The following is a 17,184-nucleotide window of genomic DNA, read 5'->3' on the forward strand; positions in this document are numbered from 1 at the left end:
CGGAGGGAAGCATTGTTGCCTTCAAAGTAAAAGTAGTCAAGCAACTTCCGAGTCTCTTCCTTGCTTCTAGTTTGTTTTTTTCATTTATTATTCCTACAAAACCTTGTGTTAATTACTATCCAACACAGTTAGCATTCGTGTAGTTTGGTTTGCAACCCACGAACACAGACACCGAGTGCCTTTATTTCGAAGGCAACATCATAGTTTCCTGCATGGAGCAGGTTTCCGATTTGTGCTTGATGCAACCTTGCACGTCAGGTGGCTTGTGACGTCAAACCCAGTTAGACCAGCGGCCTGTTGTTGGCCCAGCAGCAGCAGGTCACCAGTTTGCAAAGCCCTTAATGTTTATCTTTTTGTCTTCATTAAGAAAGGTGACAAAAAAAATGGGTTCACACGCTTTATTGGAACAATTGCACACACGTCTGAGGACAAACAGAAGAAAAGGTACACTGCAATAAGGAACATTCAAAGAGGCCAAACATTTACAAGTAAACAGGCTAAAGATAAACCATCTGAAACAGTCTTGCATGTGTGAAGGCGGTGGGGGGTTCGAAGCATTGCGGTGTGCAAGATGTGACTGGGACTAAAATAAAGATTTACGCAGGAGTACAGGCGGAGTCCCTTTTCTGTGCAATGTAATGTACCCCTAAATGTTAAGACTCCAAGCTCAATGTTTTTAACCTAAAATGTACATACTAGGGGTACTGGGGGCTTGCATTTATTAAAATATGCTTGAGTAAGATAAGGTAAGGTATTGTGCTAGGAAAAGGCAAGGCAACAACTATAGGAAGACCACAGATAGACAAGATAATCAATAAGCGCGTCATGTGACACTCCGAACCAGGAAGAGCTTCACGCTGCAGCACTTTGTTGTGACAGTCACAAGATAGCAACATCGACGGAAAAAAACAGTCCTCTTAAGGTGACGTAACCCGAGAAAATTCTCCATGCCCCTCCGCAGAGGCGCATCCAGTCATTTCCACGTGATGAGGAAACCGCTGCTCTAAACAGGAAGTTGAATCATTACAGTTGTGCTGTCCACCCCCCTCCCCCCTCCCCACACCCTAAACAAGAAAATCTCCACAGAGCGTCTCTCTAATCTAATCTGTGGGTCACAAAGCTGGCACTTTTCACCCATGCAGCCGTCCATCGCTCATGTGTCAACCAGGCTAGCATGGAAAGTAGGTTAACGGTCACATTCGTCTCCAAAGCCACAGGGGAAGTGTATTGCCGTAACATCTTACTGCATAAACCCATGTCATATTGCTGCTGCTGTGGAACTTTAACCAAATGGTGAATGATTATGATACTCTCATGGTGCGTGGTTACGGCTCACGTAGCCCTGTTTGTATCTCTATATACAAGATGTGTGTGTGCTGTGGTGGGGGTGGGGGGGGGCATTAACAAAGTGCAACACACACCTTAAAAAGCAAAGCCACTGAAAACATTCAATATATTTTTTTTTAGTAAATTGGCCCTGTGTTTGTGTTTGTGTCAGTAGTGAGTAAACTCATTGATAAATAACTCCTGGCGAACAGGTCTCCTCTCCGGGGAATCATCACTGCTGGCTGACCCCCATCTGCTGGTGGTCGGACCCCGGTTCCCCCTCCATGTCAGCGTGGTAATGCTCAAACGTTTCGTCCTCTATGTCAGGGAGTCCCAGCAGCTAGTACGAGATAGAACACAATGAGTGTTTGCTAGTGTAAGTGTATTAGTGCCCCAATAAGCCATTAAAAAAACAACAAAGACCAGTTATATAAGTACACTTGCAGAATAAGGTTATATCAGGGGAATCCAAACCTTTTCCACCCACTGAAAAATTGAAGCACGGGTGCCACTTTGATACATTTCATGCATAAAAGATGTTTTTTCATCCAAAAAAATGTTGGTAAATATCTACAGTAAAGATCCTTTCAAATGACCCTAACTGTATGTGACACTTTTACTATATGCGTTACATTAACGCCCAGTTTGGACTTTTAGGAAAAACAATCAGACTGCACTTCTGGAATAACAAACAAAAAACAGACTGTGTACATAAATTTATACTGTTTATTTTGTATATGTTGTATTTTCATTCTTTTTTAACAGATGTGTCTGCACCTACTATACCAAAACAAATTCCTAGTATGTGTTTGATCATACATGGCAATAAACCCTCTTCTGATTCTGATTCTTGATTGAGGCAGAATTATGACACAAGCGTATGAGATCACTCAGTGTGTGTTCTTAAAAAAAAAAAAAAGCAACATCTTTTTTTGTCTTACAGGCCTGAAGGACGTGAAGACCTTCTGCAGCACCTCCAGCAGAGTCTTCTTGCCGCAGGATGAGATGTAATCCTGAGCCAGCTGTAAGAAGGGTAGGCAGTCCTCGCTCTCGCTCCACACGTGCTGCACAGACAACATAAAAAACACATAGCATAAACGCAGCCGTCATATCCACCGTACTGAGATGTGACCGGTCTGTGTGACGGCGAGTGCAGCTGGGGTCAGGGTGCAGCAGAGGGAAGCTAGAACAAAAACGGTCTGACCAGATAAATGGGCAAGAAGTATGTACTGTATAAGATGAACAACAATGACACTAATCAACCTGATTGCTGTCTAGTGTGGGCTAACTACTGGTTTCCCGGCTCTTTGTTCTCAGGCATGTGCACATTTATGATGGTAAGTCATTAAATCCGCTTCCTCATTATAGGTAGCCGGCAAACATCAAAACACATACAGGAAAGACGAATTCTGTCTATTTACAGACAGGTCATTGAATGAACTCTTCCTGTACTTTTAGTATTGTTTAATTGCAGTCTAAAGGTAAGATATAGCCTACCCTACTGTGTGATCCAATACAAGAACTGTCAAACCTGCATGGCAATAGCTTTGTAAAGGCTTCATGTATTGTATCTAGCACAGTCAGTCACCCATGTGAATAGAGCAAATAGCTAGGAGGTGCAAAAACTAGACGATTTTAATATGGCGTCACATTGCTTATAATGTAGTGTTTGGTTAGCCTGCATGTTGACTTGTTCTAAACTCTCGTCTGAGTCCCACAAAAATGTAGACGGCGTTAATGACGAGGGTCTTCAATCATGGCGTGTTGATAAAGAATAGTTATCCAAGTCCAAATGTGCTTCAGGAAGCGCCCAAAAGCCCCATTTATGTGAGTGGGCGTATCACTGCACTATATAATCCCTCCTTTGTGTGAAAGCTGTTCAGAGACAAGTGAAACATCTACAAGGTTGCATGTTTAAGACACTATTATGACTCCTCCCAATTGCCTGCAGGTTGAACTAGTTGAGTGTTTGATGAGTTGTGTTGCCAGAGTTGAACACACAGCATCCTCTAGTGGAGGTATGTGTTGGCTCGTGCTACAGTGTTTAACCTCTTTCACTCAAGCGGTCCTGCAAAATTCCCAGGGTCATGATGGAGGAGACCACCCTGTACCTGTGTGTACCCCCACCACTTCCAGAGGACAGCTGTGTTGTTGTTGTTTTTTACAAAAAAAGGCTTCGCTACGGGGCTGCACGGTGGATGAGTGGTTAGCGCGCAGACCTCACATCTAGGAGACTAGGGTTCAATTCCAGCCTTGGCCATCTCTGTGTGACGTTCTCCCCGTGCATGCGTGGGTTTTCTCCGGGTACTCCGGTTTCCTCCCACATTCCAAAAACATGCTAGGTTAATTGGCCAAATTGTCCAAATTGTCCATAGGTATGAATGTGAGTGTGAATGGTTGTTTGTCTGTATGTGCCCTGTGATTGGCTGGCGACCAGTCCAGGGTGTACCCCGCCTCTCCCCCAAAGACAGCTGGGATAGGCTCCAGCACCCCCGCGACCCTCATGAAGAAAAGCGGAAGAAAATGAATGAAAGGCTTCGCTACACATTTTATATTAAAGCCTAATCTAGTATGTTAAAATGGGAGTGTCATGTTAGCACTGCAGCTATGCTAGTGTCCTCCTGCTATGCTAGTGTCCTCCTGCCCCACTTGTGTGTGTGTGTGATATACGGCATCTATTACAAGTGCAGTTCAAGTATATAGTGTATATGGAAAATGAGAATAAAGTGCACAGTGGGGCTTCTTGGAAAGGCAAAGGGGGATCAATGTCGCCTCTCCTGTTACCACGGCTCCAATGTGGCAATTTTGAGAGATCTCTGCGCTAACTTGCCTTTATCCCGCCCCATTCCACGTGGATGCTGCTTTTTACAGAACAGTGAGTGACTGTTAGGAAAAACAGTGGCTTTTAGATGCTGTTGGTTACCCTGAGTGAGAGTACTTGCTGCTAAAGAGTTCCGCAGAGAGACGGTTATTGTAGCTGACTTGATGGTGCACAACAAGCGTGTGTGTGTGTGTGTGTGTGTGTGTTGCGGGCCTGCAGCGATGGGCATGCATTAGATTTGAATGCGGCGACACACTGCTACTAAAACTAGAACAGGAAACAAGAGAGCGGTGCAGACGGATCACAAAATGTGGACGTGATGTCACTTCGTGTATTGTACTTACTAGCCACAACATTAGGCACACTTGAACGAGTGAGTCCCATCGTTTTGGGAGATGGCGGGAAATAGTGCATGATTGACTTGCAGCCACAGCTTTAGGTATGTACTGTATATCTGATTCTGTAGATGCTAATAGTTTAGCGCCATATTCGGGACAAAATATTATGACCGCTGTATGTCAGAAATGAGCATTGTATATATTCAGACACTGCTGTGTAAAGAGCCCCACCTCCCCGTCCACAGGCAACCACTGTGTCATTACATGTTATTGAGTGAAGAGGCCTGCTGGCTCCTGGGTCATCTCCATCTGCCCCTGTCACTAAATGGGGGCGGGAGGGGGTTGAGTGGGGAGAGCATGCAGGGCGGGTCTGGCCTCATGCTCGATCAGCATTGCACCACACTGATGATATGATGATATGTGGTCGGGGCTGCAAATATTCACAGCACCAAGGGAGAGGAGGGGGGTGGCTGTTTTTGGCCGGGCTTTCTGCTGCACATCTGCACAGCATCAACCTTGAGAATGGCGCAAAAGGATCTTCTTTCTCTTATCATGGTTGCGTAACTGCAGTGACTGTTTAGGTCATCCGAAACTGCTAATGTCTCATAATCCACCCAGGAGGCTTTTATTTTGACAGCGCAAAGGGGAAAAATACCGTATGGGGTGGAGTGGAGTCGGGGAGGGGGGCACCCAAACTGTAATGACATCATTCATTCCCTACCCCACAAGAACACACACATATGAGGCCCACTCACGAAAGTGTCGGTTCCGCCTGGACACAGCACGTAAAAGGAGACGCCGGGCTCCGCGTAGAAGTCCAACCGCCTCTCGTCGTCCTCCTCGGCGAAGATGAGGTCGAACGGGTTGCCGGAGCACCACTTCTCGGCCGCCTCCACCAGATGCTTGAACTCCATCCTCGGTTATCCCGTCAGGCGCGTCCCCCCCCCTTCCGTCCCGTCCTTCCGTCCTTCCCGGACCCCCGGTGGTCGATGTTCACGAAGAAGAAACAAAGAAGACGAGCAGCAGCATCAGCAGCGTCCTTTAGCGGCGCATCTCCTCCTCTTAAGGTTGCACAGACACAGCCCGGCTGAAGTCAGCGGACGAGCCCCATCCCTCTGCTGCTGTAGCCGCGTTATGAAACCAGCCTGTCGGGCGAGTGCATGAACACGCAAGGGGACGCTGGAAAAAACGCGATGACGAACGCTGAATCCAGGCAGGCGTCCATATTGGAGCGCTGAACCCATCCAACTTTGTCAACAGTGCTCACATTTCATCATATTTACGATATCACACACACTTCCATTGAAACAGAGTATTGTTAAGAAATACACTCAATACACCTGCTTAATACTACTAAGAGCTGCTGTTTAACGTTGGGGTTTGAAACCAGGGGTGGGCTGGAAACTGGAAACTGGATTTGGCCCTGGACTTTTTGGTCCAAGCTGGCCCACTACAATCTAAACACTAGAATAAATGAACGAGAGTGAAATCATTTAACGGGAGGCTCACTGATGCTGGGGTGTCTGGTGAGATCACCACCAGAGAAGATCATAATCTGGGCTGGAGTCGTAATAGTTATTCGTCTGCACGTAATCACAACTTTGGCTTGTTAGCTAAAGTGTGGAAAACAATACAACCATCTCAATTTTCTAACAGGCACTCTATGGTATAATGTGAAACTGCTTAATATTTAATAACTTTTGTGCCCTAGCTCTTATAATTGCAGATTCTATTAATCAATAGAGCTACAATGTGCCAACATTTATTTGTTTGTTGTGTAGGAATAAGTGGTCAACATATGTTTGCTGTAAATCATCGCCTTTGCAGTGTGTACACATCACCACCAGGGGGCGTATGGAGTCACGTCTCCATCCAGTGATGATTGTTTAGGTCAAGGTACACGAGAACTAGCCAACAACACCGGAAGTTAGATGCGAACTTTTTTTTAAAGGGAAGCTTAGATGTCAAATTTGTATATATAAGTAGGCACAGTATTATCATAATTGTAATCATAGAGGGTTTAACATACTAAATATTATATTTATGGATCTAATCAGTTATTACGCGATTATTCATAATTGCTGAGCCACAGAAAACGTGTGCTGAACTAATAATGTTACGGTTTTTATTTTGAAGGCAAGCACCGGAAGTTGTTTTTGTGCATCACAAGCGGCATAACCATACTTTCTCTCATACTTCGGTTCTAGAGGTTGTGATCCTCGCCAGTCTTGAGGCTCCCCGCGGCCACACTGGCGTCCAGGACCCCCCTTTTCCAGACCACCAGAGACCTTGAAAGCGTGCAGGAGGCTGAACGTGAAGCATGCTATGTGGCTTTAGTTTAGAGGTTAAAGAGGGTGCATCTTTGCTGGGCGCCCTCCCTCCCTCTGTCTAACCCGGGGTGTGAGCTGAGTTTTATTTGTATTTCTACCCCTAAAATCCTCCCTGGACAATGGACCCTTTACAAAATGGGGCAACTAATGAAGAAGACCCTGTGGGTGCTGAGGAAGAAGAAGAGGTGGATCCAAGAATCCAGGTGAGCTTCTTTGGAAAGGACACTGTTATGAACATAAGAGTCCTGCAAAAGTTGAGAGTGTTTTCATGCAGTACAGCCAGACTGAGGGCTCCACACTCATTGTGTGTGTGTGTGTGTGTTTGTGTATGCATGTTTACTGCAAACAGGGAGAACTGGAGAAGTTAAACCAGTCCACAGATGACATCAATCGCTGGGAGACTGAACTGGAGGTACAGCCAAAAATAAAAATACTTTCTCTCAGTCTCGGCAGTCAAGTCCTCAAAGTCCTAAAGTCATTTATAGAGGACCACAACAAGAGGGAGGGACATCATTTGTGTAGTTTTTTTTAGGTGCCTAGCAACCGGATCTGTACCTTGAAGTAGTTCACAGTAAATGCTTTCTTCTGCAAAGATGGAACACTGGTAGACACATTTTGTTAAATGACTATTTTTGGCCAAAAGTACTGTATTGAAGTGTTGTATTTGGGACACTTGGAATCCCAAGTACTCGCCTTGTTTCCCGTAAAAAACAACCAAAATATAATATAATACCAGGGAAAGATGGTTCCAAGATGGATGCCTGCCATTCTTTTTAGTTTGCAGCCCATTCTTGTTTTGAGGCTTGCTGGTAAAGCATTCCAGAGACTGTGGTTTTCCTCAATTTAGGCCTGGGTGCTTTTTTCCCAGCTGGTCCAAAAACGGCAAACATGGAGTGGATTGAATGAAACCACTAACAGTAGCATGAGGTTTAATTAAAGCGACGTTATTCCATGCTGTGTCACTGCAAGGAACAGGAAGAGTGGCTACACAATGATGTCAGAGGGAACCACGCTTCCTTTTCATCTTTAGCTCTCATGCTAGACTTTAGGTCAGTTTTATGAACCGGATGCAGGTGCTGCCGTCAGTCCAATTAGGTTGGCAACTGAACACACACACACACACACACACACACACACACACACACACACACACACACACAGCAGATGTCCTGTCACTGCATCCCTCCTATTGTAGATGAAGTGTTGTCATAGGCCTATTCTTCACACGATGCATCCATTGGATTCAAACACACACACATTCATCCCAAACACTCCACGTCTGCGTGTATTAAGCGCACGTGCTAGACTTAAACGGTTTAGTGATGACTCGAATTAGACGATCTGCTTCGTCGGCTGAATTGTAAATGAAGTGGTGCTGAAATGCTGAACAGACAAGCTGTATACTCTGCATTCTTTTAATGGGGATTCCAACTACATTTTTAGGGCACCAAAAGTATTTGGACAAAGTGGTTGTACTTGCATTTATGTCACTTGTCCAAACAAACACTTATGAGAATGGAGATACGCAGCATGAAAACTGCTGTTATGACTGTAGAATGTCCAAATACTCCCAGAGCGGCAGACCATCGACCCCCTTCTCTTGTACTTCTACTCTTCTTCCAAGTGGCAACAGTTTAAGCCGCCGCTGCACCAAATTACATCTCAAATCTCTCCAACGGCCTCATGATAGTACTTACATGGAATTAGGCCTCAACTTCTGAGAATTTGTGCCAATTTGATTTCTTTGAGATGCAAACAAAGTGATATGTGTGTTTGTGTGTGTGTGTGATTATTTGCAGGAATTTCGTCAGCGGTTCCGTGCGGTGCTCGTGGAAGCGACAGTCAAGCTGGACGAGCAGGTGACGAAAATCGGTCGTGCTGTGGATGACTCCAAACCGTACTGGGAAGCTCGCAAAGTAGCCAGACAGGTACACACACACACACACACACACACACACACACACATACACACAATGTGTTGAATGAATTAGACGCGGAAAGTGTGAGTGCAAGCTTACTGTGGATTAACAGGGAGACGCTTGACAGGGCTCAGCTTATATCTACTTAAAAGGAACGCGGGGTCATGTGATGCCTATTTTTAAACCACCTCTGTATGCTAAACTGCTGTCGCACACTTCTGAAGACACACACACAGTAGTCAAAGTCAGCTGCAATCATAGCGATACCGGTAACGCTTGCAGTTAGTGTGTTTTTTTAAATGCTCGCTACAGTGGTTCCTGTCCTATGCAGTGCAGTGAGCGTTCTTGTGACACGACAACAAATCACATGAGCTGATGTGTTGTATGTTAATATATCTGACATTTGTGTCATTGCCAAGCTGTCAAAAACATAAATAGACTGTATTTGTACACGCACGTGTGTGTGTGTCCTTGCTGTCTATTTTGGCTGCAATTTAACAAGGAGCTGTCATTTCTGTTGACAACACGTGAGAGGCAGATTGCTGGAGATTTGTGCCCTAAATGTGTGTGTGTGTGTGTGTGTGTGTGTGGACAGGGTTTAACTAGAGCAAAGCAGATTGAAGGCCTCGGGTTCAACTGGTTTGTTGTCTGCTCATGATTTATAAAACAACTTTTAATATTTAAAATATGACCCACTTTGGAAAAGGATTTAGATCAAACCCTCACCGGCCGACACCACTCGTGAACAGGTTATTGTCCCCACCCCCCTACTGGGAAGCCAGCTGCACCCCGCACCCCCTCAGTCCTCTCCATGTTTTTTCCCCTTGCATTCCAGAAAACGTAGCAAGGGGAGGGTCGTGATGTCGGAATTTGTCTAAACTGCCCTGTCTTTTGTCTGCCAAACACTGCCTGTCTGTCTGTGTGTTGCCCGGACCCCACCCTCTGTAAGCGTGTCACCTACTTCTGCAACTGCCAACAGATGAATATGAGTATATTACAGAGGTGTCTCACTGTCTGACAATATTTGGTTAATAAATAAGGTTGGCCCGCTTTAAAAGCATGCAGTGGCATATAGAACACAAGGAGCAGTCCCCACCCTGATCCAGCCATCTCCGCTTTTTTATGGTCTTACTCAGTGTTTTGTATGTAATATTCCAGTGCTTCAATTGTAGAGTAAATGCAAATCATATGACTTGTAGATGGCATACAGAAAATGGTTAGTAACTTATGTTATGCCATGTATGTAAATTCAAAGACACAAATGGACAAGCTAAACACATTTAACCTCCATCGCTAACTAAAACAGCAACACCGAGAGATGTCCATCTGATAATTAAAGTTCCAGGAGTCTCCCACAATCTTCTCTGCATTATATTTTATATAATTTGTAAATATATGTTCATATGAATTATTTGACAACTTTTTAATAATATTAGTGGATTAGATTTGTTTTACAATATTACAACAATTTTTTTTATTTTTATTTTTATTTTTATTTTTATTTTTATTTTTATTTTTATTTTTATTTTTATTTTTATTTTTATTTTTATTTTTATTTTTATTTTTATTTTTATTTTTATTTTTATTTTTATTTTTATTTTTATTTTTATTTTTATTTTTATTTTTTTGTGTCCCATTCAGCCATTGGGGCAGATAGTATTGTTGATCTAAATGCCCTTACATGCTACAACTTCCCTGTACTATGAAATTTTATTTGGCATTATTTGATGTTTTTGGTATGAGAATTTGGAGCGGCTGGACCAGAGCAAGAAGAAACACAGAAAAGAAGAAAAGAAACTGGGGGAGTGGGGTAAGACGGTAGAGAGAGAGACAAAAACAGCAGCAACAACAATTCCCATGACAATAATAGTGACAAACAGTAACAATATTAATTCAGTCGTCAGTCACACACACTGGTGATGGTAACCTACCTCCGTAGGCACAGCTGCCCTGGGGTAGTCTGACGGAAACATGGCTGCCATTTGTCGCCACGGCCTCCTTGAGCACCCCTAAACATTCATTCCCATTCATACACCAGTGTGGGCAGCACTGGAGGCAAGTTGGGTGAAGTGTCTCGCCCAGGGACACGACGACAGGATGAAACCGCCAACTTTCCAATTATTAGCAATTATTCTGATCTGGTATCAGCCAGAGACAAAGCTCCTGACAGTAAAACCACGGTTGGCAACTCCAATGTACCTCACTGAGAATCTTCTCATCCGGCCTCCAGAAATTCCCCTTTGGCAATAAACTCACCAAAATAAATGTACAATAGCGCCTATAAAGCCACGTCCATAAATGACATTTTCTACTGGCGGCTTATTGTTACAGTCACGTCAGCAGCAAACAATAATCCATTCAAGCCTCCACTGAAAAGAAGGCAAAGATAAAGGTAGTGAACGGAAGCCTTATGTTTTTCTAATCAGTTAAATACACTTAGCTGCGTACACTGGTGACTTTATTTGGGCTACACAATGAAGCTCAGTAACAGGATGGTGTCAAGCCCTTTTATTGGCTCTATGATGCAGATGTTGGTCATATTGTGGTAGTGTATTTCAAGTGTAGGTCGTGTGGCATGATGGGAATAATAGTCCTATTGACTGGGACTGTGGGCCGGAGGAACACATTGACAATGTCTGAGTCACAAAGTTGCCGTTTGTGTCTTTAACATGCGTAGATTCCCCCAAAGTGCGTTCATTTAAAATCCTCATCTGATCTTTGCAGGCCCAGGTTGAAGCCCAGCGAGCCACGCAGGAGTTCCAGCGTGCGGTGGAGATCCTGCGGGCTGCCAAGGAGACCATCGCCCTGGCAGAGGAGAGGCTGCTGGAGGAGGACAGCCGGCAGTTTGACTCGGCTTGGCAAGAAATGCTCAACCACGCCACACAGAGGGTGCGTGGCACATGATTCACCCTTCCTCCTCTCAAAGAATAGGCTGACGTTTGACAGAAATGCTTTGAATTCTAATTTGATGTTGAGAAAAGATTTCCCAAACAGACAAAAATCCAATATTGGCAATGGTAATGGTAATGGTAATGGTAATGGTAATGGTAATGGTAATGGTAATGGTAATGGTAATGGTAATGGTAATGGTAATGGTAATGGTTTTATTTCATTTGAACGTGCATCAGATTACAATTGAATGCATCACATAATCAGTTCACAGTTCCACATGTCCAAAAGGAGTAGGAAGAAGCAAAGCTTATTAAATCCTACCCCTCCATCTGGTACTTTTACAATCAGTAACTGTTACATTTGTTCACTTCCTGCTTTCCATAATACAGTTTAAGGTTGTTTTTATTATTGTTATTATTATGATGATGATTATTATTATTATGATTATTTTAATTAATTAATTAATTTTAAATAATATTTTAATAATTTTTAATGATATTCTTAATTAATAATATTAATTAATTAATTTTAAAATAATAATAATAATAACAAAAAACAACCTTAAACTGTATTATGGATAATAATTAATTAACAATAATTAATAATAATTAATTGTTAAATAATATTGTAATAATATTTTAAATAATATTGTAATAATATTTTTAATTAATAATATTAATTAATTAATAATTTTTAATAATATTTAATATTTGGTGATAAATGGTTTTCATTTTGCCTGCAGGTCATGGAGGCCGAGCAGACCAGAATGCACAGCGAGGCCGAACACAAGAAGACGGCGGCGAATTATAACTCCTGCATGAGCCACATGAAGCAACTAGAGAAGAAACTCAAACGCTCCATCAGCAAATCAAAGTTTGTGCCTCTCTTGATGCTTTAAAAGTCCACGAGCTTAGCCTCGTCTTGACTGCATGAGCTGGTGTGCTAGTCAGAGAAAAAAAAAGGGGGGGGCTGATTAAGTCCAGATGTTTCTCCTCTTGCACTGGGGTGTAACTCCCCTTGTAAGACCCGAGGAATGTGACTCCCTCTCAGCGTGGAGTGTTTTTCCTCCGGTGACAAGTCATCCCACTCACTTTTGCTCTACTTTTCTCCCTCTGCAGGCCATATTTTGAACTGAAAGCAAAGTATTATCTCCAGCTTGAGGTACGTGCAGTAGTAGTACTTAAATGTTAAATATTCATCAGGCGTTACCTTAGAAAATGATTCTTTTGCTGTTGACCTGGTTCTATTTAATGTTTAACTTGCTCTTTTTTAGGACTACTGATGTTTTCCCTCAAATAGAAAAGGATAATGTGCTAGTCCTAGTAAGAACACATACATGAGCCCAAGTTTACACAGTAAATGGTGTGTTGACAGAAGGAGCAACCATGATGCAGCCATCTGGTGCCAAGTTCGAGTAAGAACACGTACATTAGCTCAGGTTGCCAGATCGCCTCCCCATTTTGTACGCCTTGCTTAGTTATGTCTGCTGCCTATATCTTGTAAAATGAGGAAAGACTGCTGCAGTGTGTTGAGAGGAGTCACCATACCGTTATTTTGCATGCCCAGCCAAGTGGTAGGAGCTGCTGCTCTGCTGCCATCTGCTGCCTAGTTTTGGTAAATACATTAGCTCAGGTTTCACAGTAAGTGTCTGAGTGAAATGCCTGGATAATAATTCAAATATATCAGTTAAACATTCATGTTCCTTTCAAATATGCCTGGTAATGCGTTAACTTTTAATATAACTATAATAGCAGCAGCCATTCTGTATTTTTACTGTATTTTGCCTGCAGGCTTTTTACCATTTACCCATTGGTGCAAAGTATGTCAAAACAGACTTTTCACAGTGCTGTTTTAATATAAAACTCATTCATTTATTTTCGACCACTTAACCTCACGAGGGTCGCAGGGGTGCTGGAGCCTATCCCAGCTGTCTTCGAGCAAAGATGACATTTTTAGGTATTTATAGTATCTATAGGTGAAAATCCCAGGACTTTAGGACTACCTAAAGTTCTCAGGTTTGATACAATAGGTGTGCACATCTGTGTACAGCAGGCTTTGCTACACATCTTAAAATAAATCCCGAAGCTATGCCAACTAGCCATTATTCAGCTACAGACATGGAAGTTGCAAGTTAGATCATTTTGTTTTCTAACTGGCTAACTAAACATCACGCTGCTGATAAAATGTGAGTAGAATGTTAGCCCCATGGCTCACATATGCTATGCTAGAGGGTACATCCTGGACTGGTGGCCAGCCAATCACAGGGCACATACAGACAAACAACCATTCACACTCACATTCATACCTATGGACAATTTGGAGTCGCTAATTAACCTAGCATGTTTTTGGAATGTGGGAGGAAACCGGAGTACCCGGAGAAAACCCACGCATGCACGGGGAGAACATGCAAACTCCACACAGAGATGGCCGAGGGTGGAATTGAACCCTGGTCTTCTAGCTGTGAGGTCTGCACACTGAACCTAATATATATCTTTGTTTTTTTTAGCAACTGAAGCGGCACGTGGACGAGCGTCAGGCCAAGCTGGTGGTGGCTAAGGCGGAGTACCGTGCGGCCCTACGCAACCTGGAGAGCATCTCCGAGGAGATCCACGCCCAGCGTCGCTCCATCACCATGGGCACCCGAGAGCGAGGCGTCGGCTCCGAGGGTGACGGCGAGGACATTGACAGCTTTAAGATGGATTCGGACGGCCTGTCAAGTAAGCCACCATAAGTCGTCATGCTGTTGTTGTTTTTTTTTTTCTTTATGTTCCTCATCCGCATGTTTCATGTGCATGCAGTGGTGTCAGTGTCTATGGACGACGAGGCCGCTCATAGTAGCGGCTCAGAGGAAGACGCCGCCTCCACGCCCCTCAACATGCCCTCCCCGTCGTACACCTCCTCCTTGCTCCACACCCCACCCTCCCTCTCGTCTTCCTCCTCTTCTTCATGCACCGGCGGCCTGGAGGAGTTAGCCAGCCCGTGCAGCTCTCATGGCCCAGACTCGGTGTGTGGTAGTGGGCATGGCTCGCCTCTTCTGGGCCCTCGGAGCCAGTGCAGTGGAGCATCCTCTCCAGACTGTGACCAGGAGAGAGGTGTGTGTGTATGTGTGTGTGTGTGTGTGTGTTTGTGTGTGTCCATCACCTCACCGTGCACACCGTTGCTTTATGTTCAAAGCATCTTCTTTTAGTAGGTCAGACATTAAAGCAAGGGTGGGGAACCTACTGTATGGGCCATGAATGCATGTGATTCAGCCCGCTATGCAATTCTAAAAATAAATCAGAGGAACTCACATTATTTAACATGTTCAGACACATTCATTCATTCATTTTCTACCGCTTTTTCCTCACGAGGGTCGTGGGGGTGCTGGAGCCTATCCCAGCTGTCTTCGGGCGAGAGGCGGGGTACACCCTGGACTGGTTGCCAGCCAATCACAGGGCACATATAGACAAACAACCATTCACACTCACATTCATACCTATGGACAATTTGTAGTTGTCAATTAACCTAGCATGTTTTTGGAATGTGGGAGGAAACAGGAGTACCCGGAGAAAACCCACACATGCACGGGGAGAACATGCAAACTCCACACAGAGATGGCCGAGGGTGGAATCAAACCCTGGTCCTCCTAGCTGTGAGGTCTGTGCGCTAACCACTCGACCGCTGTGCCGCCCAGGCACATACATGTAAATCTAAAAATGCAAATCGAATTAGGTCAGGTCTTCAGATAGCCAGACTGGATATATAACTACTGCAAGATAATTATAAAAAATATGGCATCTTTACAAGCACGAGCAATTTACCATTGCCTGTCAGGTGTGTTTTGCAAAGTGGAGCACCGCACCTACTGCTATAATAATGTACTCTATTCCTTTCTCTGCAGGCGACAGAGCAGAAGGAGCAGAGACGACGTTAGAAGACGGTCTGAGCAAGCTTAACTTGACTGTTGCACAAACCCAAGAAGATGCTGCGGATGAAACCAGCAATGAACTGTCCTCAGCCTGCTCCGCCCCCACCATTCTGCTGCTAAACGGTGTCTAGCCGGACAGAAATAAACCTTCAGGAAAGGTGCCATAAACTAAATCAGTGTTGCATTGTCAAAGAGCTTGTCAATCCATGTCGATGCATCGCGAAGACGTCAGTGTTAATATGCCAGGGTGGGTGCCCTTTAAAGAACTTCATCTACTCTGCTTGTTTTTGTTTTGTACAGCAGTTAACAGTCTCCAAAGTGTCTCCAAGATACTCTCATAGTACTAAAATATTACAGTAACCAAAAAATCCATTGGGATTACATAACAAATGTTTGTAATGACAGTGAAGTGAGAGAGTGAATGTTTTTTTTAAATTGTGTGTCTTGGATGTTTGTTTTTTAATGCTAAAATATCATTATGCTATGTTTATGTACCTATTCTTACGTATGCACATTATTTTGTGTTCTTTAATGCAGAATAATCAATAAAAATATGCTTTATGTAATATTTTCACTCCACAGGTGTAAATAATTGCAATGATAATAATTCCATTCAAAAACTTTTCTCTGCAGTAGCACTTCATGCCGTAGCTATTGTTGTTGTGCACTTTCTCAAACTGACTATTATATTTATACTGTATACATATTTTTACAAATTCTATAGTGTCTCAATAAAATGTCATGACTCCATGGTCCACAACAGGAACCGGAAAATCAAACTTTCTTTTTTTTAAAGCAAACAATTATGTAAGGCATGTTAATGGCGTGGGCTACGGAAATACTGCAGGATGAATGAATTATTTCTTTCCAATGAAGAGTAAAAAAAAAAAAAATAAATGGGGAGGGGTGAGTAACTATATTACGCAACGACACCAATCTGTATTTTTACTTATAGCCGCAAGGGGGCAGTGTGCTCATTGTGCATATTGCTTTGTTTACCTTCAAAAGTCAGGAAGCCGAGAGAAAAACAAAAGACCTGCTGTTAGTTGAATGCAACCAGCATTTTGACTGCTTTAACTGCCATTTACTACCACTCAACAACCCTCCCACCATGGAAAACCTACACTATTATCTTTTTTTGTGAATGGCATGTTCCCTGTAGTCCATATTAGTGGACTAGCCTTAATCTCGCAGAGCGTTAGCTCATCGACCAAACAGGTTCTACTTTAAACCCCACAAGAGCTTCTCGCCATTACGTAACAGGCTTGAACATTGTCCAGGTACTGAATGAAATTGGACATAGCCAATTCTCGCACCGCCGAAAGCACATAAAGCACATAAAGACTCAGATAAAGCCCTTTTGTACAACTTGATTCCATAATTACCGAGATTGCTTTTTAATTATACAGGCTTGTTAATTGCGTTGCACGTACTTAATCACTGGGAACGAAATAAACAATTTTGTTGAATTATCACAAATCTCTGTGAATATTCTTCTCGTCTATTAACGTAATTGTGACGTCAGAGGCGAACGTCGCCGATGCGCATTGACAATGAAGTTGACTTTGGACAGACACATAACCGGAACACTAGTGAATTACACTTGAAAATAAAACACTGGTAGCCAGAACGCGTTCATTTTGATGTTTGA

General features: G+C 43.4%; 2 protein-coding genes across 3 annotated transcripts; one reads left to right on the forward strand and one right to left on the reverse strand.

The window, feature by feature from the left end:
• Nucleotides 1-384: 384 nt before the first annotated feature.
• On the reverse strand, nucleotides 385-5,774 carry mturn (maturin, neural progenitor differentiation regulator homolog (Xenopus)). Its single transcript, XM_058047516.1, has 3 exons — nucleotides 5,241-5,774; nucleotides 2,268-2,390; nucleotides 385-1,666 (listed from the first exon to the last, which is right to left on the reverse strand). The coding sequence occupies exons 1-3, from the start codon at nucleotides 5,397-5,399 to the stop codon at nucleotides 1,559-1,561; spliced, it is 390 nt and encodes a 129-aa protein (XP_057903499.1). The 5' UTR covers nucleotides 5,400-5,774; the 3' UTR covers nucleotides 385-1,558.
• Nucleotides 5,775-6,551: 777 nt separating this feature from the next.
• On the forward strand, nucleotides 6,552-16,300 carry sh3bp5a (SH3-domain binding protein 5a (BTK-associated)). Of its 2 annotated transcripts, XM_058047514.1 has the most exons (9): nucleotides 6,552-7,018; nucleotides 7,165-7,227; nucleotides 8,615-8,743; nucleotides 11,459-11,623; nucleotides 12,369-12,499; nucleotides 12,745-12,787; nucleotides 14,133-14,343; nucleotides 14,425-14,718; nucleotides 15,507-16,300. In XM_058047514.1, the coding sequence occupies exons 1-9, from the start codon at nucleotides 6,935-6,937 to the stop codon at nucleotides 15,662-15,664; spliced, it is 1,278 nt and encodes a 425-aa protein (XP_057903497.1). In that variant the 5' UTR covers nucleotides 6,552-6,934; the 3' UTR covers nucleotides 15,665-16,300. The 2 variants fall into 2 exon arrangements, with proteins under 2 accessions (XP_057903497.1, XP_057903498.1); XM_058047515.1 differs by lacking the exon at nucleotides 7,165-7,227 and having other exon boundaries at nucleotides 6,619-7,018.
• The last annotated feature ends 884 nt before the right edge of the window (nucleotides 16,301-17,184 follow it).

This window comes from Doryrhamphus excisus, chromosome 14, assembly GCF_030265055.1.
Source record: "Doryrhamphus excisus isolate RoL2022-K1 chromosome 14, RoL_Dexc_1.0, whole genome shotgun sequence".
Lineage (NCBI taxonomy): Eukaryota > Metazoa > Chordata > Actinopteri > Syngnathiformes > Syngnathidae > Doryrhamphus > Doryrhamphus excisus.

Coding starts and splice junctions, on each gene's coding strand:
- mturn (XM_058047516.1), bottom strand. CDS start 5,399: ATGGAGTTCAAGCATCTGGTGGAGGCGGCCGAGAAGTGGTGCTCCGGC. Junction 2,391..5,240: donor CAGGCGGAACCGACACTTTC/GTGAGTGGGCCT, acceptor TTGTCTGTGCAG/CACGTGTGGAGCGAGAGCGA. Junction 1,667..2,267: donor TCTTCACGTCCTTCAGGCCT/GTAAGACAAAAA, acceptor ATCTCGTACTAG/CTGCTGGGACTCCCTGACAT.
- sh3bp5a (XM_058047514.1), top strand. CDS start 6,935: ATGGACCCTTTACAAAATGGGGCAACTAATGAAGAAGACCCTGTGGGT. Junction 7,228..8,614: donor GCTGGGAGACTGAACTGGAG/GTACAGCCAAAA, acceptor GATTATTTGCAG/GAATTTCGTCAGCGGTTCCG. Junction 12,500..12,744: donor CGCTCCATCAGCAAATCAAA/GTTTGTGCCTCT, acceptor CTCCCTCTGCAG/GCCATATTTTGAACTGAAAG.